At 41.9% G+C, this 22,577-nt stretch overlaps 3 protein-coding genes across 3 annotated transcripts; 1 reads left to right on the plus strand and 2 right to left on the minus strand.

Annotated features, from left to right (window-relative positions):
* Positions 1 to 1,203: 1,203 nt before the first annotated feature.
* On the minus strand, positions 1,204 to 12,139 carry rnf5 (ring finger protein 5). The gene is made up of 6 exons (XM_047605705.1): positions 11,900 to 12,139; positions 5,791 to 5,809; positions 3,857 to 3,969; positions 3,717 to 3,774; positions 3,513 to 3,624; positions 1,204 to 2,945 (listed from the first exon to the last, which is right to left on the minus strand). Exons 1-6 carry the CDS (start codon positions 12,133 to 12,135, stop codon positions 2,827 to 2,829), a joined length of 657 nt encoding a protein of 218 aa, XP_047461661.1. The 5' UTR covers positions 12,136 to 12,139; the 3' UTR covers positions 1,204 to 2,826.
* Positions 12,140 to 12,141: 2 nt separating this feature from the next.
* Positions 12,142 to 14,378, plus strand: utp23 (UTP23 small subunit processome component). Its single transcript, XM_047605704.1, has 4 exons — positions 12,142 to 12,289; positions 13,251 to 13,443; positions 13,537 to 13,711; positions 13,819 to 14,378. The coding sequence occupies exons 2-4, from the start codon at positions 13,256 to 13,258 to the stop codon at positions 14,218 to 14,220; spliced, it is 765 nt and encodes a 254-aa protein (XP_047461660.1). The 5' UTR covers positions 12,142 to 12,289; positions 13,251 to 13,255; the 3' UTR covers positions 14,221 to 14,378.
* A 2-nt stretch (positions 14,379 to 14,380) lies between these two features.
* LOC125020375 (double-strand-break repair protein rad21 homolog A-like) lies at positions 14,381 to 22,487 on the minus strand. The gene is made up of 14 exons (XM_047605703.1): positions 22,334 to 22,487; positions 20,768 to 20,965; positions 20,417 to 20,546; positions 19,501 to 19,600; positions 19,276 to 19,382; positions 18,984 to 19,193; positions 18,784 to 18,906; positions 18,537 to 18,665; positions 18,221 to 18,444; positions 17,978 to 18,134; positions 17,638 to 17,783; positions 16,742 to 16,936; positions 16,512 to 16,595; positions 14,381 to 16,024 (listed from the first exon to the last, which is right to left on the minus strand). Exons 2-14 carry the CDS (start codon positions 20,909 to 20,911, stop codon positions 15,833 to 15,835), a joined length of 1,941 nt encoding a protein of 646 aa, XP_047461659.1. The 5' UTR covers positions 20,912 to 20,965; positions 22,334 to 22,487; the 3' UTR covers positions 14,381 to 15,832.
* Between the last annotated feature and the right edge of the window lie 90 nt (positions 22,488 to 22,577).

A 22,577-nucleotide genomic window follows, 5' to 3' on the forward strand; every position in this document is an offset into this window, starting at 1 on the left:
CAGCCTCACCTGCAGCCAATTAAGAACCAACCATCAAACTAACAAGCTTGTCTTTGTACGGGTGGAAGAGCCTCCATGCCTCATTTACTGACGTAGAGTAGGTATTAGTAAATTAATTTGACTATCATTGATTAATCTATTGAGAAATGTGTCCAACAAAACTCTACGTTCAGCTTTCATCAAATTATTAGATTTAAGAAGCGTGATTAAGGAAATATCTGCTGACGTGTATCACACTGATTTAGATCCTCTTTTTTTTTTTTTCTTTTTAAGCACATGGTCGTTTATAATTCTTGTAAATATTGTGTTTTTTTCCTATTTTTTTTTTATTTTAAATATATATATTATATATGCTGTATCTACAGAGCCCTTCACGGTTTGTAAACAATGTGACTTTTTTTTAGGGGCGTGGCTTAACTGGATGCAAAACATCTCAAAAACTAATACACTCTCCGAGACCGTGAGTGTTATTTTAAAAAGTTGACTCTGACCAATGGGACTATATTCACCGACTCCTACACTCTCACTCACTGGATGGACATTTGACCAAAGGAGGACACAGAGGGGACGAAGTCTGGTCTGTCTTTATCAAGTGAAGCCTCTCCTGCAAAGATATTAAAAGTAGTGAGTGGAGCCACTGTGGAGAGTAACGTAGTAAATGTACCTTTTGCGCAGACACCCCTGAAACACACAACTAACACTGCGTTAGCTCGCGGTTAGCATTAGCATTAATGTGTAACAAGAATCCCCCAAATAAGCTATTAACTTCACGTAATTTCAGTCTCGATTTAGTCTAAGCCATAACATTTTCCAGGCTGAAACTGATTATGCATTACAAATTAATCCGACCAGATATGAAGTGTACACGTTGTTGATTGTCTCACTTTTACTTGCGAAAGCAAATTTGTCTATGACTGACAGTGGCTGGTAAAGCTTTGTGTTAGTGTTTTTGATTTTACGGTTTTGGCACCAAAAAATAAAGCTGAGAGTGACAGTTGTCGCCTCAAGTTTCTCTCTGTTTTGTCTCCAGCTAACATTGTGATGTCACAGTGACGTAGGCCACGGGGGGGTCTATTTAATACCTGAAATTAAGTTAAGTTTTGAATTTACTGAAGTTCGAGGAAGTAGCTGAGCAGCTGGTAATGAACAAACAACCGGTCCTTAGATAACACCAACACGTACACAATGAGGACAGAAAGCGAGTTAGTGTTTTAATCGACTTTTAATCTCCTGGACCGTTTGGTTTTGCACAATGTCTCCATGTTTAGTCGGTCAGTAGCGACTCGCTTCAGTTTTAGTGTCACACAAAGCCCTGTAACACAAAGAGTAGCATCAACAGACAAGTACACGGGAAATGACGAGCCCCAGCCGGCTTCATCTCTGAACCCTGGAGTCAACTCTCGTTACATGTGGTGGTTCGTGTGCTGAATAATTACACTCTAGAGGCATATGGTAGACCAAACTTCTGTCTGGTGGCATTGTGGGTAATGTAGGCATCAGATATCGGGTCTGAATGTGGGTCTTTTTACACATTTCGACGAAGGTGTGTTAATTACTCCTCACATCACATTCGCAGGGAAGGAATTAATTAAGCGTTATGGGCAGCAAGTATTTATTTATTTTTATTTTAACTTTTTTAAACAAAGGAGTTCTATGAACCAGGAACCAGATTCGTTTCTCGCTTTACAAAAGCATCTCGAGGCCCGTCCTCTCTCCTCCTTCGCTCTCCGAGGCTGGTCGACCAGTCAGGAACACGTAAAAACAGCATTTACAATATTCATATGTACAAATATATAATGTATACACACACACACGCGCAATCACACACACACAATCAAAAAAAAAAAAAAAGATAAGTGTGACAGAAGTGTTTTACATAATCGGAGGGTGGGACAGTTTGTTTGTTTTCACCTTCATCATGTTACGGCAAAATAATTTATCGTCCAGCTTCTTATCCAGCTAACGTTAACACAGCCGTGATCTGTGGCGGTACCGACGAGGACAGAAGCGGCTCGACACCAGCACGCGCTCAGATGTTTGGGACAGCTCCGTCTACAAATGACTTCACAGTGCAATGGCAGTTTTTTTTTACTCGTTAAGACAAATGTATATAAAAACGCATCCGTCTGGGCCGTTCCTTTAATTTCTGTCTGAATTCTAGGAGCGCATCTCACGAGGAAACCGTAAACAGGAACAAGTGTTAATTCCATTTTTTTCCACCCACCCAAACGACCGACCGACCCGCTACTCTTTGGCCTTCACGTCGGCCTCAGCAGCCGTTAAACGTTATCGCTCTGCACCAGAGACTCCTCCCAAAACAGAATTAATCAATTCCTCTAATATTCCTCCACAGGGTTCGACAACAACAAAAAAAAAAAAAAAAAAATAAACAAAAGAAGAAATCTTTACACAGGTCACCCTGATCACATAATACTGTCTCTGAACAGCCCTCAGTGTGCATATATCTACAGGTGTGTGCAGAGAAAGAGAGCTAACGCCACGTAGTAGTTTTAAGGATTCGCGCAGTTCTACTTTCCAGTGTCAGAACGGAGCAGACCGGGGGCAGGACTCTGCCTCCTCAAATTTTACAAGAAGAAGAAGAAGTAGTAAACCAAATTTTCTTGGTTTGAACACAAAGCTCTGCCCTCTCCCAGGTTAGGCGAGTGTGCGTCTGTGGCTCGAGTTAAGTGTGTGAGTTGTTATCATTTTTTTTTTGTTTGTTTTTTTTTTGTTTTTGCTCTCCTCTCTCTCCCCAGTCGTCGATCCACTCATCCGTCATCCATCCATCCATGCATCCATCCATCCGTCAAATCCGCCGAGTCCCCGTCACACGCTCAGCAGCCAGAAGAAGAAGAAGATGGCCACGAACAGGAAGAGCGAGTCTTGCCAGTTGTTATTGCCGTTGTTGATGTTACCGTTGCCTTGGTGATCGCCTGCATAGTGGTCTGAGGGCAGAGAGGAAGAAAGGATGGAGTTAAGATAAGATCAAAAGGTGTAAGGTGTAAAGCAGTGGCTCATGGCATAAGCTGTATGCATTTTATTTCTTTATTGCCTTCAAACATGCGGCCCGCGGGCCAAAACTGGCCCACCGGAGGGTCCATTCTGGCCCGTGGGATTATTTGCAAAGAAAGAGGAGAAGAATAAAAAAGGATGGAGGAAGAGAGAAGATAGACAGTGAGGAGAGGGAGGAAGGATAAGAGGGAAGAGGAGAAGATGATGACGGTGGAGGCGAAGCAGAAGTAAGAGAAGAAGACTGAGGAAAACGAGAAAAGAAGGAAGAAGAAGATGGAGGAGGAAGACAAAAAAAGGAGGATTGAAAATCAGAAATATGGAAGAAGAAGACGAGGGGATGAGGAGGAGAAAGGGGAAGACAAAAAGGAGGAGGTGTAAAATAAATAAAAAAAATAATAGGAAGAAGAGGAGTGGGGAGGAGAAGGGGATGAACAAGGAAGAGTAGAAGAAGAAGATGGGGACAGAGGAGTGGAAGGAGGAGGAAGAGACAGTTGTTTTACCTGCTCTGTGAAAAGGGTCGTTAGCATTGAAGACTGTGGTGAAGAAGCCGAAGGGGAAAGCACCGATGCCGAATGACATGTGGAAGCCAGTGTCCCCGAAACCCTGGAACATCTGAGAGAAGAGCAACAAACGGGGTTTACAACAAAACACAATAAAGATGATTCATCACTATTAAGATCGTGATGGTCTGTGAGGAGACTCACCCCGCCTCTGCTCTCTGGCTCTGTTCTCTGTCCCTGAGGCCGGGGCGGAGTTTTCAACCTGAAGACAGAAAAAGAAACGAGGGGGTCATGATGGAGCAGTCGTGAAGCGAACGCAGACCTGCGTAGACGACCACGAGTACCTGGGATCCTCCTGGCTGGAGCTCCCTCTACCGTACAGCGGGATGACTTTCTCTCTGCTGATGCCCGCCTTGCACACGGGACACTGCTGCTGGGTCGGCCGCGTCTCCAACCACTGAAAGTTAAATAAAAAAAAAAAACATAGTTTATAGTACAGGTTAGATACACCCATCTCTGCTCTTTGATGTCTAGTGACTGTGTTAGAAATTAGCACAAAGCTGCGGTTTCTTTTTCAGAAACAACATGAATGGATAAAACCTTTTAAGTTTCTTTCTTAATTGAATGTGCCTACACTCAAAGTGCTGCACATGGTTAAGTGGTGAGTAGTTGAGGCATTAAGTGCATTAGCATCTTTAAGCTGCACTAAGACAAGCGCTTAAATTAACACAGAGGAGATTTCAACTTATATGTTAGACTCCTACTCTTGGGACGGTGTGATGTAACATGTAACTAGTGTTATTTTTTCCTTTTATTATTTGGGAATAGGATGAAATAGACACATATTTACTTAATATATGTTTTTTCTCCCTCAATTTTATCATGGGACTAATCTAAAAGGTTCTGAACCTCCATGCACCAAAACAGGGTAATAGGCTCAAACTTGCAGTTCCAGGAATGACCACTAGAGGATGGCTCCAAGAGTGAGTCAATCAACATCAACTTCTACGTTTACAGTCTGATTTCCTCATTCATTACACTGATTTTTATAAAACTCACTCGTTTGGTCATCTGTTTAACTAGAGGTCACCCGTCTGCCTCGACTCCCCTCAGCCTAATTTTCATATTTTTGTACTTTATAATTAATTTTTTTAATGATCGATTTATGATTTTTATGATATCGATACATCTAAACATAAAAACACCTCAGAAGAGCGTAAAAATATTATATTATATAAATATTTGAGAGATTTTTCAAAATGTCCATTACCATTATTGTGATATTTTGGTTTTGTGCATTTCTAGGTGTAATGGAAACGACATTTTACATGTCTGAAGTTACATCAGAAGACATTTTTACTTTTGTGAAAACATCCAAATTCTTTTAATTTAGAATTTAACATGAGACAACATTAGGCCACTTCTTCTTCTTGGTAGCTAATAAAGGAGTTAGGCTCAGCATTGATGCAGGCATGGACCTTGTAGACCATATCAGACCCGAGAAAGTTTCCTCGATCTTCTCTGGTTGGCTGAATGAAAACCAAATACTTCTAAACCTCACTGAGAGACACAATTTAAAATGTGTGCTGAAGTGATCATATATGGTTCCCTTGCCCCATAAAGGATTAACATTTATAGAATTTTGAATAATATCCAACCAAACGACTCAGTTTTGAGATCTGTGTAGCTTGTCAAACTGTCCAAAAGTCAATGATACCTGAATGACCTGCCCAGTGTTTATGACTTATAGATATGCAGCCCCACCTACTTATGATTCAGATTATTCAGTCATTATATGAGCTATCTCACCTGTAAAGTACTGTAAAAGAACTGCTGACAGTTTTTTTCCACCTGTTGCATGCACCACTTCTCTTGTTATGTATTGTGTTTAGATGCTATACGTATGACATAATCAGGTGTATGCATCATCTCGTTCCTTCTATAATATCTTCCCTCCCCTTTTCAGTCTCTACCTTAAGCAGATGCTCTTTTTTTCCCCACCACTGCACCCTTGCCGCCATTAGTGCTTCTTCTTGTGATAATTTGTGTTGTTCAATTGAGGCAGAATGCCTGCAAACCCCGTCATCGCTCATCAAAATAGTTCCCGCACTGTTTCATATCCTTGCTAATCACTCATAGGCCTTAATTAGCACAGAGGAGGCGGTGAGAGAGCTGAGCTGAGGTCTAATCAATCACAGCATCGATAGGTCCTGTGCAGGGTCGCGTATGGGGTTTCAAAGGGTCTTAACAAAGACACATGACAAAAAGAAATACTCACTTGGTGAAGACAGGGCCAGCTGCAAAGACACAGAAAGAAAAAGATTAATTTACATTCTCACAATAGCTCCTTTCTCTCAAAATGTCACTCGCAGCTCGCTTTAATAACACCAACATTCCCGGAGGCTGTTTATTAAATGAGTATTTGTGGCTGCAGAGAATAGATGGCGGCTCTGGTCAGATTTTTCTTTGAGTCGCACACTTGGGCCAAAAGAACCCGCTCCTAACGAGGTGGCTGATTGAAGTCGTCCCCGCTCCCCGTCGCCGGTATTAATTGGCTCCATCTGTTGTGAACAGTTACCAGGAGCCTTAGCGGAGCCAGGCCTTGGCCAGGCCGACCCGCTGATGCATTGTGGGAGTGCAGGATGCAAGGTCCCGGTCGGAGGAAACACGGGAGTCTATTTCAAGAGATGGACAGCGGCGGAGAACATTTCTACAAATTACATTAGCCAGTGCATGCCCCGCAAAATAAAGAGATTTAATTCACATCAGCCACTTCCTCTCTTGCCTGGAGTTATCAGCCACTCTCATCCACAGACTCATTTCCTTTCTGTCTCCCCAGACACTAAACACAGAAATATATCTTAAGCAGAGAGCATCAATAATCCCAGATTTGTCAGTACTTATTGATTAAATCTCGCAATGTGGCAAAAATATTCAACTCAATGAGTTATTTTTGCTTGAAAAACAGTCTCAGTACATTAGCGCCTCAGTCCTAAGGTAAGCTTTATGATCTGTGGTGTAATATATGATTACAGTGAAGATAAGGTAAGAGGGTTACCTAGGCAACCAGAGATCATACAGTCCACTAGTTACCAGCTGTATACAAAGAGATGGACGACAAGTGTATCTGTTTATATGCAGACGACGCTTTATACGTCATTCGACAAACTAACTTTAACCTTTAAATTAATACAAAAATAGGATCTACAGGGTGGTCTGCACCTACATTTATACAAAACTATATGAAAAATAGTTTGTGACTTACTGGTTTAAGAGTTACTGTCTTAATGGAGGAAATGAAAAGAGATTGACTTTAAGATTGTTGGAGTATTTGAATGACTGACTTAAGATTAGTAGTGATTATAGAAAATGTGTTTTTAAATAAAATAAATAGTTCACTATTACGGCTCTATTAAGACAGAAATCTGTTTTTCCTAATGAATTTCATTTTATTTTGATCAGCATGAACATTTAATGAGGTCAGACGCACCTACAGAAAATAGTTTTCCCTTCAGTTTCACTTTTAATTAACTTACAGGTATGAAAGCTCTCTTTATCTTAATCCTGCACTGGAGTCGTCTGTGTTTCATCAGATAAATGTGGAAACTGCTGTTCTATGTTTGGTTAATTAGAGCACAATGATGGCACTTCTGCCTCTGGTCAAATGTTTAATATGTTTAGTGACGTCAGCACACGGAGCAACTTTTCAAAAAAACGAAGACGATTCTGTCTGGAAGATTGTCTGAGAGGATTAAAAACACATTTGTCACATTTTTGTTTTCTGACGTTCGTCTGCTCCACATACGTCAGGGATTCTTTGCCAGATAAAGTTACAGTAAGTAACTCGGGGTCATGACGAGGAACAGGCAGGGCTTGTTTTCAGCACTTGCATAACAAACGTTCAAACCCTCGCTGCCTCAGGTGAGCTGAACCAAACGCCTTAACGTGAACAAAGTAACCAGCTGAGACGGACTGAACCGTGGGGTCAGTCTGTTACAAACACATTTCAGGCTTCATTCGGCGTGAACAGTATTTGGGTTGTTACTGGCTGTTAGATGGCTGAATGGCATTCCTTTGGACACAGACAGCTGAACAAAGCATAAAGCCCAGGTTAACACAACAACTGATTAAACATGTGAGCGCACGTAAAGCTGAGCCGCTTGCTTTCCAATAAGTGGCAGGGAAAACATTGACTCCCTCATGTGAACCCCCACTAATTAATGCAGGCTGATTTGTTTCATAACATCCCATTAAAATAAGAATGCAAGCCAAAACTGGATTACTGTCTGGTTTGTCCTGTATGACATTAAATCTGCAGAAATGAATAAGCGATTTCCGTCTTTTCGTAGCATGAAAAAGTTTTTAACTACTCAGTGTAAATATGGAATTTATCATAAGATTTCAAAACTTTTCCAACTCTAGTCACAGACTCAAGGACAGAGGCTGATCTTTACGACGCTAGTTAATAATAAATTACCAAGCATAGACATTTCTGCTAAGATAAAAAACTGCTGAGAAACTGTGAAGAATGACATTAGCAGTGGCATCGAGGGCTACGGCTGAAATCTGGTAATTATGAATTTATCAAACACAAAACACAGAAACAGAAAAATAGGGACGTTTTTTCTGAATGACTGACTACAACCAGGATATATTCACAACACTTATACTATTTACAATAAAAAATGCTAGCCATAACTCTTAAGTTTCTGCTGATTGACAAATAGTTTGAGAACTGTAAGTCTAGTTTAGGCGTTGCTGCTTGTCTCACAACTGTCTGCAGCTTTTCGGTCAATTCTGTGTGTTGAATCATTGGAGGCACGAGACCAAATAAACCAAATGAACCACTCCGATTGGCTGTTCAGCAGAGAGGACGAGTGCACGAGAAGTTAAAAAATAAAACACTTAATTCAAAGGACACATGGGGTCTCTAACCTGAACATTCAATTCCACATTTATTTTTTTAAAATCAAAATTACAAGATCATTTGTTTGTAGCTCTACCTAGCATCGTAGCTAATAGTAGCCCCTCCCGTTTCCCCCTTTTTGAATGATAAAATACAGAACACTGCCACCTGCTGGTATGAAGAGTTAATCCCTTTTCACGCAGGTGCAGCGTACTAGCCAAACGCCATAATGGTTAGTTCAAGTGCAACTTTTTGACCCAGGCATCGTGAACGGTTACATGCAGAATCTAGGACGTTAACGCAGACCCTAACGCTGTAGTTGATGTGCACCTCTGCGTCTGCTTGATGGTAGCGTTTTTCCGCTTTAGTATTTCCAGCTGCTCCATCTCTGCAATTTTCGAGTAAAAGGTTAACAGAGGAGGTTCGGAGGTACCAACATTTGTATGACTAATCTTTGGCAAAATTTCAATGAAAGTTTCAGTCACCATTGTTGAAAGGGAAGTAGGAAGTAGAAACAAAAATGAACCTGACTGGCTAAAAAGACACAGTGCCATCTAGTGTCTGGGTGGACGGAGTGAACCATACTCCCGCAGCACTTAGTCAGCCTTAGCTGCCAATAGTCCTTTAATAGCTCGTTGGCGTGTTTGTTTATTTTAAAGTTCTTAACATAAAGCAGATAAGTCTAAACAAATTAAAAGTCCAGCTGATGCTTCAGTTTTACAGCCTTGAAAAGAGAAATATTTTTGACTTTGTTTTGGGGGCCAAACGTGGTACGAGGACCATCAGTTTGACCACCCAGCTGTAGGTCAGGTTATTAATTCTGTAATTCAAAAATTACAAATAAATAAAATACAAATAACACGAAATCCCTTCAAAAACACAGTGTCTGGAACGTGACAGGTGGCGCAGACGCAGCACATCTTATTTGCCGAGGAAGTGAAGCAGCTCTCGTCTGTCTACAGCCACGGGGGTCCATCTCCACAGACTCGTGTTCAAATATAGCTTCACAGAGAGAGGATGATATAACGGCTTTTATTACTGCTTCAGGCTGAGGGTACGCGAAGCAGCCTGCAAACATTAAGAAGCCTAAATGATGAAAAAGCAGCCACTTAAAGGAGATTTGGGCTGCTCCTTAAAAGCTGTTCACAGATTATCATGAACTTCATCCAGCTCAAATCAAGGACCGGATAAAGACATCTGACCCGGATGTTAAAACAATGACTTAAATGGCATTAATGAGGATATTTAAGTGATTTATCGGCGCAAGCTGTGGTTCAGGACACCTCAGAGGACTTGCAAGGTACATGCGAGGGTCTGCAAGATAATCGAGAGCAAGCTAAGAAATGGAAACAAAAGTTGTTTATTTTCTGACTTTTCTTGCAGACTATCAGATCATTTTACGACTTTAGACAACGTGTGAGAATAGGCTGCGAGAAACAGACTACTTCATTTTCCCGAACCTCCACGTTAGAAGCTTGCAGAATAAAAACCACATGCTGATTTATCTCCAACTAGGTGAACTCTCGTTCAGTCCTGGAGGACCCAAGTCTACTCAAACGGACTCGAGGGGCTGTAAATATGTCACATGCTAATTAACCTCAAAGTATTACTGTGACATTAACGTCTCCTCCGCATTATTCATCCCTGCGGACTCTGCGGCTGCTTCCTCCATATACAGCGATATTTAAATAAAAACCTGCTCTTAAAGAATCTGCCATGAGCCTCGTCACGTTCAAGCATTTCTCTCAAACGGACTTGAATCGTTTTTATGTGTGGGGACGAACAAATTCTAGCTCAAACCAATAAAAGTTAATACTTTATTGGTGCATGCACAGCTCATATAGGTTAAAGGTTATGGGCTTAATTCGTAAGTCACAGGACTGGGGATAAAAGGGATTTAAACTCTCCTAATTAACGCTGCGAGAGCGCCGTCAGATGTGCGCCCTCGTTGCAATTTTAATTTAAAGTTGCAGCAGGTGAGCTGATGCCAGCGTCTCTCTTCCTTGCCGATGGTTTCATCATTGCACAGGACTTCAGAGAGCAGGGAGGACGCGGGCAACATGGGAACTAAATTACATCAGCGCAGAAAAACACAGGAGCTTCAACGTATGTAGAGGGATAGCAACTGTGAGGTTGTTTCTACTGAAAAGCATCCTCCTGAGCAAAGTTTTTTTTTAGTCCAACAAACAAATAATATGCTGTGAATCAAGTAGTTGCTGCAGCCCTAATGATATTAATTACTTGCATTTCATGCATTTTTTCTTGTGGATTAGACAGTTTCAAACTTTTAGGTGACACGTGCACTGTTAGCTGGAGTTTAAGCGTAGAAATAAATATCCACAATTTTCAAAATAAAAGGCAATATTAGAAGTTAATTTGCAGCCTGGATGTAAAGGAAGTCTAAACACACCGTGGGTCTAATGACATTGAGTTGGGCCCACATCAGACCAGTCCAACCAAGATAACACCTGTTATAACAAACACCTCACTGTTTATGGCCAAAACACACATGCACACAAGCCATCACCAAAAACAACAAACCGATGCCAATAACATCCGAAGAGAAGCGTACGACTTCTACTACTACGCGCCTTTAGGTTCTGACCCCAATCCTTTCCTCTTGGCCCTAATCTCACATTAGCCTCAGCCAGGGTGGAGCGCAGCCATCACACCATCACAACTCATGAATGAGGCGGCGCACACGTCACCGAGGAGTGTGTACACAACACAAAGCGGGCTGAAGGTTGAAGCCTTGCGCAAGTCTCGGGTTTAGACCCGAGATAGGAGAAAGGACGAGAATCACGGCCAACAGCTGCTATCAGTGTGATGACATTTTACACCTGGTGCACGAATGCAACAGCTGTTTACAATCATTGCTGATAGAATATGACTTAATGTTTAAAGTGTACAAACTTGTCTCAAAAACCGCCCCAAACTAAAATGTAATCGCTTTGTTATGATGTAAAACTGGGGAAAAAGCAGGAAATTCTCACATGTGAGAGGCTGGAAAAAAGAAAATAGTTTGGGACAACGGCTCCATAAACGTGACCCTGACCTGAAAGTTGCCAATGATCCCCAGGTAGTTTTAACAGAAGTTAATGTGTCACAGACAAGCAGCGTGGAGGTCCCACGGTGACCTCAGACCTTCATCCAATCATATGATTTGAGATGAATCCTGAGCTGTTCACATGTTGACACCGGGACCACTTAATACACGGTAAATAAACAAACACTGAGGGTTTAAGTTTATCACCACATTTCTCACCAAACCAACACCCTCCTCCGGAGAAAGCCAGAGAGCCATCTTTTACTGCTGTCATCCCCAACTAAACGACAGATACACGGGGCGTCGAGGGGCGTGAAGACTCAAACTCACGGTAGAAGGAGGCCGCGCATACGGTTTAAACTACACCGCGTCCGGTGGTCTACCCAGAAAACAAAAACCTCCACACATATAATCAACCCCCCCCCCTCCTCGTACCAGAACAAGTGGCCGCACATACTGATGACAGCGTCCCTGGCAGTGTCCAGACATATGTTGCACTCGAAGGTGGCCCGGTCCCGCTCCCGTTCGCTCTCTCCGCCGCCGCCGCCGCCGCCGCCGCCGCTGCCTCCGCCGGCTGGTCCACCGCGGTCGTTGCTGTTCTCCCCGGACGGGAATCGTCCTCTGCTGGCCGGCCCGCCGTCACTCGAGGACCGGGGATCCGCGGCCGCCATAATGTTTGCTATTCAAGTGAAGGGAGGTAACGCCAACCCAAGCCACACGGGCCCGACCCGAGTTACCGAGCTACCGAGAGTTACCGAGCTAACGCTAGCCGTGAGTCTGAAGTAACGGCTGCTGCCTCCACCTGAGAGAGGACTTCCGCTTCCGGTACAGATAAGGGTCTGGGGGCGGGGCAAATATTAAACACCTCCCACAACAATAATATTAATAATAATAATAATAATAATGATAATAATAATAATAATAATAATAGTAATAATAATAAACGCTTAATTATGTTTTATGTTGGGAATATGCTAATTATGTCTCAACTATAATAATTATTATTTATACGAAAATCGAAAACAGAAAGAAAAAAACAAATATTAAGACTGACATGATACTAAACTAAAAATACTACTACTAATAGTAATAATTATTATTACTGTTATCATTGTTACTATTATGATTAATATCATTAATAACATGATAATAATACTATTTAGAAGAAGGATGTTAATAATTCTAATGAGAATAAACGTTTGATTCTTGTTTCTTTTATGTTTTCGTGTTTTATATAAATTTTTTTTTGTGTACATGCTAATTTTATTATATTTTCAAGTATTTTATATATTCAAATGTTAGATATGTATATACACCATTATGTTCAAAGCACATAGGTAGAATAGCCGAACTGTCTAATTGTGAGTTTTGATCTTAAATTTAAATATATGTGTTTGACTCACTTTTATAATGTACTATACGGAAATGTTAGCATTAACTACTGAGCATTAATGATTACAGCTTCAAAACATCCATACACTGACATGAAATAAATATTTATTTGAATATGTTGACAGCTATACGTGTTTGTAGGAACGAACAATACCCGGAACCTTCAGCGTTGGTGGGTTTTGTTTCCAGCCGGAGTCACGGGAAGTACGCACAGTCAGCGTGTTGTGTACACTGTGGGAGTCCATGCTGAATTTTGCTGTGTTAATTTTGCAATTTTCAAGAAAGACGTCCACAAAGAGACTGAACCGGAGTTACCGGAAATATTTTTTGCAGTTAACCGCACATTTCTAACTTTTAATTTTTTTTTTTTGTACTCTTTGACTCCACACACCAGCAACCATGAAGATCAAGCGACAGAAACAAGCCAAGAAAACGATCAGCTTCTACAAATACAACTTCAGCTTCAGGGAGCCGTTTCAGATCCTCATTGATGGGACTTTCTGTCAGGCGGCGTTAAAGAACAAGATTCAGATCAAAGAGCAAATGCCCAAATATCTGATGGGAGAAGTGCAGCTGTGCACCACCAAGTAAGTTCATTTTAAATATTACTGTCCATACTTATCTTATAACCCATCATTAACCAGCGTATGTCTGCGTTTTGTTTTTTGTTTGGTCATCAGCTGCGCCCTGAAAGAACTGGACACTCTTGGAAAGGAGCTGTACGGAGCTAAAATCATCCTGCAGAGGTATCAGGTCAGAAGGTGTCCACATTTCAAGAACCCAGTCCCTGCCTCAGAGTGCCTGCTGTCCATGCTGGAGGAGACCAACCCACACCACTACTTTGTTGCCACACAGGTAAATACAAGAGATAATAGAAATACACACTTTATTATGAATATGGTAATGATTCAGGTGCTTGATATGAGCTAGAGTCTTTCTTTGGTTTTTGGTGCCTCCTCCAGGATCACACAGTTACTTCAGGCCTGAAGAAGATCCCCGGCGTTCCCCTGCTCTACATCATCCTCAACACCATTGTGCTGGACAAGCCCAGTCAGGCGTCCCTGGACCACGTCCAGGCGGTTCAGCTGGGAGAGCTGGTCAGCCCGGCCCAGCAGAAGAGCATCCGCAGCCTGAAGGAGGAGCAGGGCATCGTCGAGAAGGACGGCGAGCGGCGGGGTAAGAAGAGGAAGAGGAAGCAGAGCAATCCAAACCCCCTGAGCTGCCTGAAGAAGAAGAAGAAAGGAGTGCCGACGCCGCCGCTGAAGAAGACAGAGCAGGGGGAGAAAAGGAAACGGAGCCGACACAAGAAACGGAAGACGGAGGGAGGAGGCAACGCGGCTGCTCCCGCAGTTACAAATTCGTAGTGCGATTAGAGAGACAGAGACTTTACCCTTTTATATCTAGCATAAATATCTGAAAGTGTTCCTGGATAATTTATCCCAATTTAAAAGAACTTATTTTGCTCTATGGTGTAGATACGATTAAATCATTGTTTACTATATAAAATTGTCACTTTAAGCCATATGATGTGGTATTTCTTTTATTCTGAAAAAAGTTTAGACTTACAGGCAGAGAACTGAAACCGCTCTGAGACATAGCAACCTTTTTTAAGATTGAGAGGATTTGTCTTTGCATTTATAGAAAATAAAAAAAAATGTAGGTTTACAGGCACATGGTATAAATACAAACAACAACTCAGACATTATAAGAGAACATAGTTTTTTTTTGTGGAAGTCAAAAACTACGTGTTTGTAGAAGCACAAGGAAGAAGAGTAGTGATTCACAACAGGTTCAATTCAGCCGTATTCCAGGCTTCACTTGATCCTGTTACCAAGTTATTCTTTAGATTAATAATAAAATCTGCTTTTAAATAATACAGTATATCACAACAATGAACGAATACAGTCAGAAGTGTCACTGCTGGAGCACAAATAGTCTAAATAAAGACATAACATCAATGGATGTCACCCAGTTGTTTCTAAATTTAAGTAGAAGAGAGCAGAAATAGAAATGATTGTTTCTGGACAGCATGCAAGTGTGGCAGACCACTTTTTTTTGCCATCTACGGACTCAGGCTATGTTCTATAAGTTGTGTCCCAATTTCATTATACATAGTAACCACATGCAGTTTGTGCTTTTGTTCCAGTTTCTGTACAAAAACAAATCTATGTTTAAACATTTTTGACTAACAATACATTTATTCTAATGTTCGTTCTCATTCAAACTGTATGTGTCTTTTTTTTAAAGATTTCTCAGAGTTGTTTAACTAGCACCTGTACATTTCTAGTATTCACACACAGTTCTTTGTGTATTATATATATTTTTTAAATTAGTATGTAGCATCAATTTGGGACACAACTGTGATTTACAAAGCATAAACAGTTCATGATACAAGCAAAGCATTTGCAAATAACATTTTCGGAGTTTGTAATGATTAAAGTGCTACGTTAAGGTTGTATAATTATTAACTGCTGGTTGAGTCTGCAAATCACGACGGTAGTAACTGTTTAAACGTACTCTGGATACAGTGCATGCTCCTTCCGGCTAATGAGAGCGAACCCGAGAGCCTTCAGATATTAAACTTTTCAAATGCCAGTGCAACACAACAGTGAGAGAGAGCAGCTCCAAACAGTAAGGTGCAGAAACAGTTTTTTTTTAAGTGCACAGTTTACAAAAGTGAGTAAATAATAAAATCCATAAATCAATAAATAATAAGGCCCATTGTTTGGAGTTACAATCTTCGTCACTGTGAAATCTCTTCATAATACAACCACATCATTCACATCTGTTCCCTCCCACCTCTGCTTGAACAATAAAATCATCCAGGACAAAAAAACAAACAAAAAAAAAAACTTTCACATCACATAAATAAACTGAGTCAGTAAACTTACCCAACACACAAATAAATACGACTTCTGGTAAATTAAGACTACACAGTTTTTTTTTTCTTTTCAGGCTGTACTGTGAGCGTCTTTTTTAGATGATGTGGAAGCGAGGCCCGGGCGTAGCTACGATGTCGCTGTAGGGCTCCTCCTGGACCAGCTCCACCGCCTGCTGCTTCTTCAGAACCAGGAAGCTGTAGAACTTGGCAGCCGCCTGCTTCCTGTTGTTGTTTCTGCACAGATCCAGCAGGCTCACCGACTGGGCACCTGTTTTGGCCATGACCCTCTGTGACAAGGTGAGAGAAAGAGTCAGCAAAGCTCTAGCAGTGAGATCGTTTTCATTTGAACATGTATTTCTAAAATTGTTGATACATCCACTGCCAGAAAACCAGGTTGTTGTACCGTTTTAATCAATGTTAAATGGAACCATGAACGTTATGTAATACATTTTTGTTTTCACACAAACATAATAGCCACATGTCACTTTAAGTGCTTTAAGTCACACGTACCATCAAGAACGAGCACACGTGAACCTGTTATTCATTGTCTCAGATCAACTTTAAACTGAATTTATGTTTTATTTTACGACTTTGAAGACTTATTGCTATAAGCGTTCCCTGCTACTGTCACCTTATTTTAACTGCTCTGTAAATAATACCTTCTTTGCACTCCTGGTTCAGTACTAACTTTATTTAAACAACTCTCTAATCTAAATTGCATCAACAGGATATATTCACATGTTCTTCTTCTTAGAACATGTGAAACATACAAACCTGGAGGCCATGAAGCATCTGCTGGGTCCTCTTGTTCCACCTCCTCTCCTCCTGGTCCTGGTCTCCTCCTTGCACCTCCTCATCCTGAAACACACAAAATAAAGTTACAAACATTAATGCATCATATAGTCCTGGATAAAATGTATGTGGTTATCGCTTCAGATAAATGAAGAACTAAATAAGGTACTGGGAAAGAAACAAAGACATGTTTTGCCAGATTTCTGTCTCACCTCTTCGTCAGAGTCGTCCTCGTTCTTCTTCTTGTCCTTGTCGGCGAGCAGGTCCAACTCTATCAGCTGGCTGAGGTTAGTGGTGGTGGTTTCCTCTGGGGGCAGATCCACAGTGGATGGCTCCAGCTGCTGGGGCACATCAGACACCGTGGAGTCCTGCTGCTGCTGCTGCTTCTGTTGGTCCAGGGCTCCCATCTAGAGTAACAAGGGTAGAGTTATAACGCTTCCACAGTGAAAACAGCGCGTTGACACAGGTTTTTCAGACCCGCCTTGGTGTGTTTTCATATTGCCAGCAGTCCCAGGTCGGACCTCCTGCTTTTATTCTCCTTCTCATACATCATTGCGTTGACCATGTCATCTTTACACATTTAAGTGGTATTTTTTTTTAACTTTCAGTTTGATGATGACCTGAAGAATGAACCGGTCAAAGTCCCGCTCTTTCAAAAGGCTGCTGATATTTGTTGTGTTTGTTTATATATCACTGGATGGATATCTGCTGCTGAATACCCTCTTCTCCTCGGAATGCAGAGCAGCTCGCAGATCTCAAGGTTTTGAAATCTGTATATAAACACAGTCGCACATGCATTCCCTGATCGGTCCATTACGTAGCTTCCATTAACGATTGTCTAACAACACATTTGATTTGTCGGACTGAAACAATGGACAAAAATCTCTGCTCTTCAGAGATTGGTCTCTTACGGATGTAGACCAAAACTTCACAGCTCAAAAACAAAGCAGGTACATCAAGGTCATGGTATAAATTAGCTGGTCGACGCGGGATGTTTGTTGTTGAAGCCGAGCCGATAAAATCCCGGGTTGAAATCTGAAAGAGGCTTTAGTAATGTCGACAGAGAGCACAAAGAGAGAAACATTGGAAACTCATCAGCTACACTCACAGGCAGGGCTGGCTCTGTGTCCTGGGCTTTGCGTTTCAGGCCTCGTTGCGAGGACGGAGGCGGCATGACCGACTCGTCCAGCGTCGTCCTGCTTCCCTCCACAGCGGACGTCTGCAGTACACTGGCCTCTTCTATGATGGTCTGGTCTGGAAGACAAACAGATGTGCACAACTCATTGTTGGTGTATAATCTGTATGCAACCAGAAGCAGATACTTTATGCAAACTGATCTAAAATACGTGCGCAGTAAATCAAATCCTCAATACTTTTTTTATTAAATGAAAATTAAAATATCCAAACTTTCTGTCGCAACGTTACACACACGACTAAACGTTTGTTACCCAAGATGTCTCTCTGCTGGTGGCTAGTGGTTTCCTCTCTTGGCACCTCTGGATTCTCCAGATCCTTCAGAAACTCATCCAGACTGTCGGCCTCTCCACCTTTCCTCCTCTTCCTCAGCTCATCCGGCACCAGAGGCGTCAGGCATCTTGTAAACATCTAGGTAATAAATGAAAACAAGCAGAGGTGCCTACGTACGTTCCCAAATATCCCTGAATAACTGCACATCTCTGAGACTCCCTTACCTTGAGCAGCCTGATGTTCCAGAGCGGCTGAGCTGGGAGGGAGAAAAGCTTCTCGACTCCTCCAGTCTCCTTCCACATCATCAGTTTCTTGGTGGGCGGGGCCAGATCCAGAGTGGTGACAATGTCGGAGTAGTCAGAAAGTTGTGCACGGATAGTTTTACTGTCCAGCTCCTTCACGCTGTCTACGATCAACTTCCTCTTACGCTTTGCCTTGGTCTCCTTCACTGCAGAAGAATACAGAAATTGCAGGGTTGCAGAACTGCAGAACCTAAAATCAGACATATGATGAATCAAGACCACAAGGCAACTACATTACCTGTGATGTCGATGGGCTCCAGAGCGAACGTTTCTTCCTCGTTGTGGACAAGAGTGGTTTGTTCTGCCTGGTCGGCCATTGCTGGTAGGGGCTCTGTTGGGCCTGAGTCTGGACTATCTGGGGCTCCAGCTAAGGCCACACATACACAAACATCATGTATTTAAAGATGCACTGTAATTTTAGCTGCTGAGACCAAAACACATTAGATTTGTTGAGGGTTTGGAGGCGAGGAGGGTGCGGAACAGACCTGAGAGAGCATCAAAGTCATCGTCATCGTCTCCGTGGTCTTGAGGCATCATGACACTCTCTGTGATGGCAGGAGGGTCGTCAAAGATGCCGCCTCCATCCTCGTTACTCAGCAGCTTGTCCACTACAAAGAAAGGCAAGATTCTCGTAATAAATGTTGATATTTACATCAGATATCGCCTATTATGTATTAGATCTTACCCAGCATTCCTCCCTCATTGCTCTCCATGGGGTTGTCTCCGAAGTCATCCTTGTATTGGTCATCGTACTCGAGGTGGTTGGACTTATCCACCATCGGGTTAGCTGCACCCTCAGCCTCCAGCAGCAGATTCGAAGCTGATGCTCCCATGATGTCGACCTCGAACGCACTCTCCTCTCGCATCATCTCCCGGTCGTCCATCCCGAAGTCAGCTGCACAACAAAACAGTCATTAGAGTGTGCAGTAGATTGACACTATCCTACCTTATTATTAGATCTTAAGTAAGATCCCTACCAAAGTCATTGTCCTGCAGCAGGTTGAGGTTTCCCACCTCCTCTCTCATGGTGATCTCTTCCACTCTGCTCTGGTTCAGGTTGAACTGCTGAGCCACGTCGATGTCACTGCACAGAACACACCACAGTCCTCAAACAAATATCTTTATTTTCATTTGCGTTGCTTCTCTGAAAATATTTATCTCATGTTATTAAATCAGTCTTGGCAGAACCACAGAGGACTCACTCGAGGTCTGGTAGCGGCTGGTCAAAATCGTGGAACTCCTCAGGTAGAGTGATGGCGTTGTAGGCTGCTTCTCTGTTCTCCTCTGGAAGATCTACCACACCTGAAACAAGACGATGCAGAAAACGAGTTTTATTAGGACGTCATATAAAGTTAGTAGGTATATATACCTTTAAAGTTACAAGTTGAATTAAACACAGGGCACAGGAAGACCCCAAAAGAATGGACGAGCCCTCGCAAACATGCTACCACAACTGCACTGCAACGTACGCTCACCAGCCACTTTGTTAGGTACACCTTGCTAGTAAAAGGTTGGACTCTGTTTTGCCTTCAGAATTGCCTTAATTTTTCGTGGCATACTTTCAACAAGATGTTGGAAACATTCCTCAGACATTTTGGTCCATATTGACATGCGATAGCATGTGTGCCGAGAAAATATCCCCCACACCATCATACTACCACCACCACCAGCTTGAACTGTTGATACAAGGCAGGATGGATCCATGCTTTCATGTTATTTATGCTAAATTCTGACCCTGCCATCCAAATGTTGCAGCTCACACCTGGTGACGTTTTTCCAGTCTCCTATTGTCCAATTTTGGTGAGTCTGTGTGAACTGTATTCTCAGTTTCCTGTTCTTAGCTGACAGCAGTGGCTTCCGGTGTGGTCTTCTGCTGCTGTAGCCCATCTTCTTCGAGGTTGGACGTGTTATGCGTTCAGAGATGGTATTCTGCATTCCTTGGTTGTAACGGGTGGTTTGTTTGAGTCACTGTTGCCTTTCTATCATCTCCAACCAGTCTGTCCATTCTCCTCTGACCTCTCACATCAACAAGGCATTTTCGCCCACACAACTGCCGCTCGCCAACTCAACTGAATTGCTTTTAGGAAACCTAAACTTGATTTATATGCTGTTCCCAACCTGGTCTAAACGCCATCTTGATCTTGATAAAGGCCTCGTTGCAATCTGCCAGCAGATACTTGGCTTTCCTGTGGTAGATCCTCACCACCCCCAGCAGCAGATGGCCCGATGTTCGTAAAGCCATTTTCACCTGTAAAAAAAAAAATATAAGTGAATATACCGCAATATTTAACATAACTGACACAACAGCTGTCTTTGCAAGTAAAGTCTGAAGACTGAAGCAACCACTAAAAATACATAAATTACAGGCTGACTGCATCAACACGTGCAAACAAAAAAAAAAAGAAAAAAGACCACAGTATACAGTAATGTCCTTTCAAAGTCACTGGGAGGGAGTCTGGGAGGAATTACCTTGGGTGAGATGATGCTCTCTACGCTGCTCTCCAGGTTGCACTCAAACACGTGCGCCTTGGTCAGCTTTTTGTCCCAGTGGGCCGCCAGCCAGATTTTGGCCAGCGGCCCACGTTTGCTGAGGACAAAGTGAGCATAAAACATCGTCCCAGCACCTTTTCACCACCAGGGAAAGGGGGAAGGGGGGAGGTGTCGGGCCTAAAGGAGAGAGGAAGAAACGGGGTAGAAATAACATTCTGCATATGACTGAAATCCCAGCTTTCAACAGATTTAATTCAACAATGCACGAGTGTTAATGGGACACATTCACTGCCTTTGTGGCTGTCTAACTAATGGGAGCGGTGACAGGAGTTAACAGCAGGGAGCAAAATGATTAAGTGAGATTCCTGTAAATCATTTTCTGGTATAGAAATAAACCCATTCAGATGTAAACTGCAGATACAGATCATCTCAGCACTCCCCACTGTGTAAATGAAGGACTCTTAGCACTTTAAGTAGCTACACGGCTTGTAGTCACGATTTATTCATCAGTATTTAAAAAATATATATTGAACTCAGCCTTGAGCTTAACATGTTTTATTGGGCTTTAAAACGATGCTAATTATGAAAGAACATAATGTATAAAATACATAAAAAGTACATAAAAAACTAATAAACTGTATTTTACAGTGTCTCTTATTATAATATCTACCTGATAATTTAAGATTTCCATTTTTCCTAAAGAGATTTATTATGTAATTATAACCTAGTGATTAATTAGTACTCTTCTAAACACATCATTATACTTAATTACTTTGGCATAAACTTTTTTTTAGACAATGCACTGATAAACTCAAACAAAAAAACAAAAATAGTCGACTAATCAACGTCTCCAATTATCATTACTAATTAAACTCATTAAATGATCCCACAGACATCTATAGTTACTTCTAATAAGACTTTCCAAATTATTTTTTTAATTACGAACTTTGTTTAGTCAATTATTTATTTAAAATTCGAAATTATACATTTATGCCGCAGCATAAAAAAATATTAACACTAAATTTAAATAAACGTGCAGTAGACTAGTTTATACATTTTTTTAAAAGTTCAATTATGCTAATTTATGCATTGTGGCGTTAATTAATTCACACCTTATAGCGCCGCCTGTGTCTAAGTACGTGACGTGTAAACAGCGACACTGCGCCGAGATTTTTCTCAGGTGAGTAAAACTAACGTACCTGAAACACTGCAATATGCCTCCAATAAATAAATAAATAAATAATAATATTATTATGATATTATCACTGTTATCACTAACACACATAATGACTATGCAGCAGGATAAAAAATAAAAAAGAGTGGAGAGTGGTCTTAATGGGAATAATTAGGCTTAAATGACATGACCGCTCGAAACCACTGATGCTCCCAACAGGTGATGATGCAGAGGTGCTAATGTTAGCGTCTCTCATTCAAAACACCGCGAAGCCAGCCGCGTTTTTTTTTTTTTTTTATTGACTGCGACACTCACCCACACGCAGCTTCATGCAAACTGTCTCGCCTTAGTGTGCAACATAAATGACTCACCGGTTCGCCGTCTTGTGCTTTTCCTGTTGTCCTGGTGTCGTACTGTCGCTGGTGCTCGGTATTATCGGGCACCCCTCCTCTTCCTTCTCTACCTCCTCCTCCTCCTCCTCCTCCTCCTGCTCCTGCTCCTCTCTCCCTCTAAAACAAACAAGATGGCGTCGTCTTTGCTCCTGGTGCTGATGTGGGAGAGAAGTAGTGAGGGAGGGAGTCTGCGCGTCTCATCCACACCTACATGTGGCCTAAT

Source organism: Mugil cephalus, chromosome 14 (assembly GCF_022458985.1).
Source record: "Mugil cephalus isolate CIBA_MC_2020 chromosome 14, CIBA_Mcephalus_1.1, whole genome shotgun sequence".
In the NCBI taxonomy this organism is placed as follows: domain Eukaryota; kingdom Metazoa; phylum Chordata; class Actinopteri; order Mugiliformes; family Mugilidae; genus Mugil; species Mugil cephalus.

Bases quoted from the DNA above. Each gene is read 5' to 3' on its own strand.
- rnf5 (XM_047605705.1), bottom strand. From the start codon at position 12,135: ATGGCGGCCGCGGATCCCCGGTCCTCGAGTGACGGCGGGCCGGCCAGC. The intron at 3,775-3,856 runs GTACTCGTGGTC...TTCTGTCTTCAG, and splicing joins TCCAGCCAGGAGGATCCCAG to GTTGAAAACTCCGCCCCGGC. The intron at 2,946-3,512 runs GTAAAACAACTG...CTCTGCCCTCAG, and splicing joins CGACCCTTTTCACAGAGCAG to ACCACTATGCAGGCGATCAC.
- utp23 (XM_047605704.1), top strand. From the start codon at position 13,256: ATGAAGATCAAGCGACAGAAACAAGCCAAGAAAACGATCAGCTTCTAC. The intron at 13,444-13,536 runs GTAAGTTCATTT...TTTGGTCATCAG, and splicing joins GTGCAGCTGTGCACCACCAA to CTGCGCCCTGAAAGAACTGG. The intron at 13,712-13,818 runs GTAAATACAAGA...TGCCTCCTCCAG, and splicing joins ACTACTTTGTTGCCACACAG to GATCACACAGTTACTTCAGG.
- LOC125020375 (XM_047605703.1), bottom strand. From the start codon at position 20,911: ATGTTTTATGCTCACTTTGTCCTCAGCAAACGTGGGCCGCTGGCCAAA. The intron at 19,383-19,500 runs GTGAGTCCTCTG...TGTTCTGTGCAG, and splicing joins CAGCCGCTACCAGACCTCGA to TGACATCGACGTGGCTCAGC. The intron at 16,596-16,741 runs GTGAGACAGAAA...TGTGTGTTTCAG, and splicing joins AGGACGACTCTGACGAAGAG to GATGAGGAGGTGCAAGGAGG.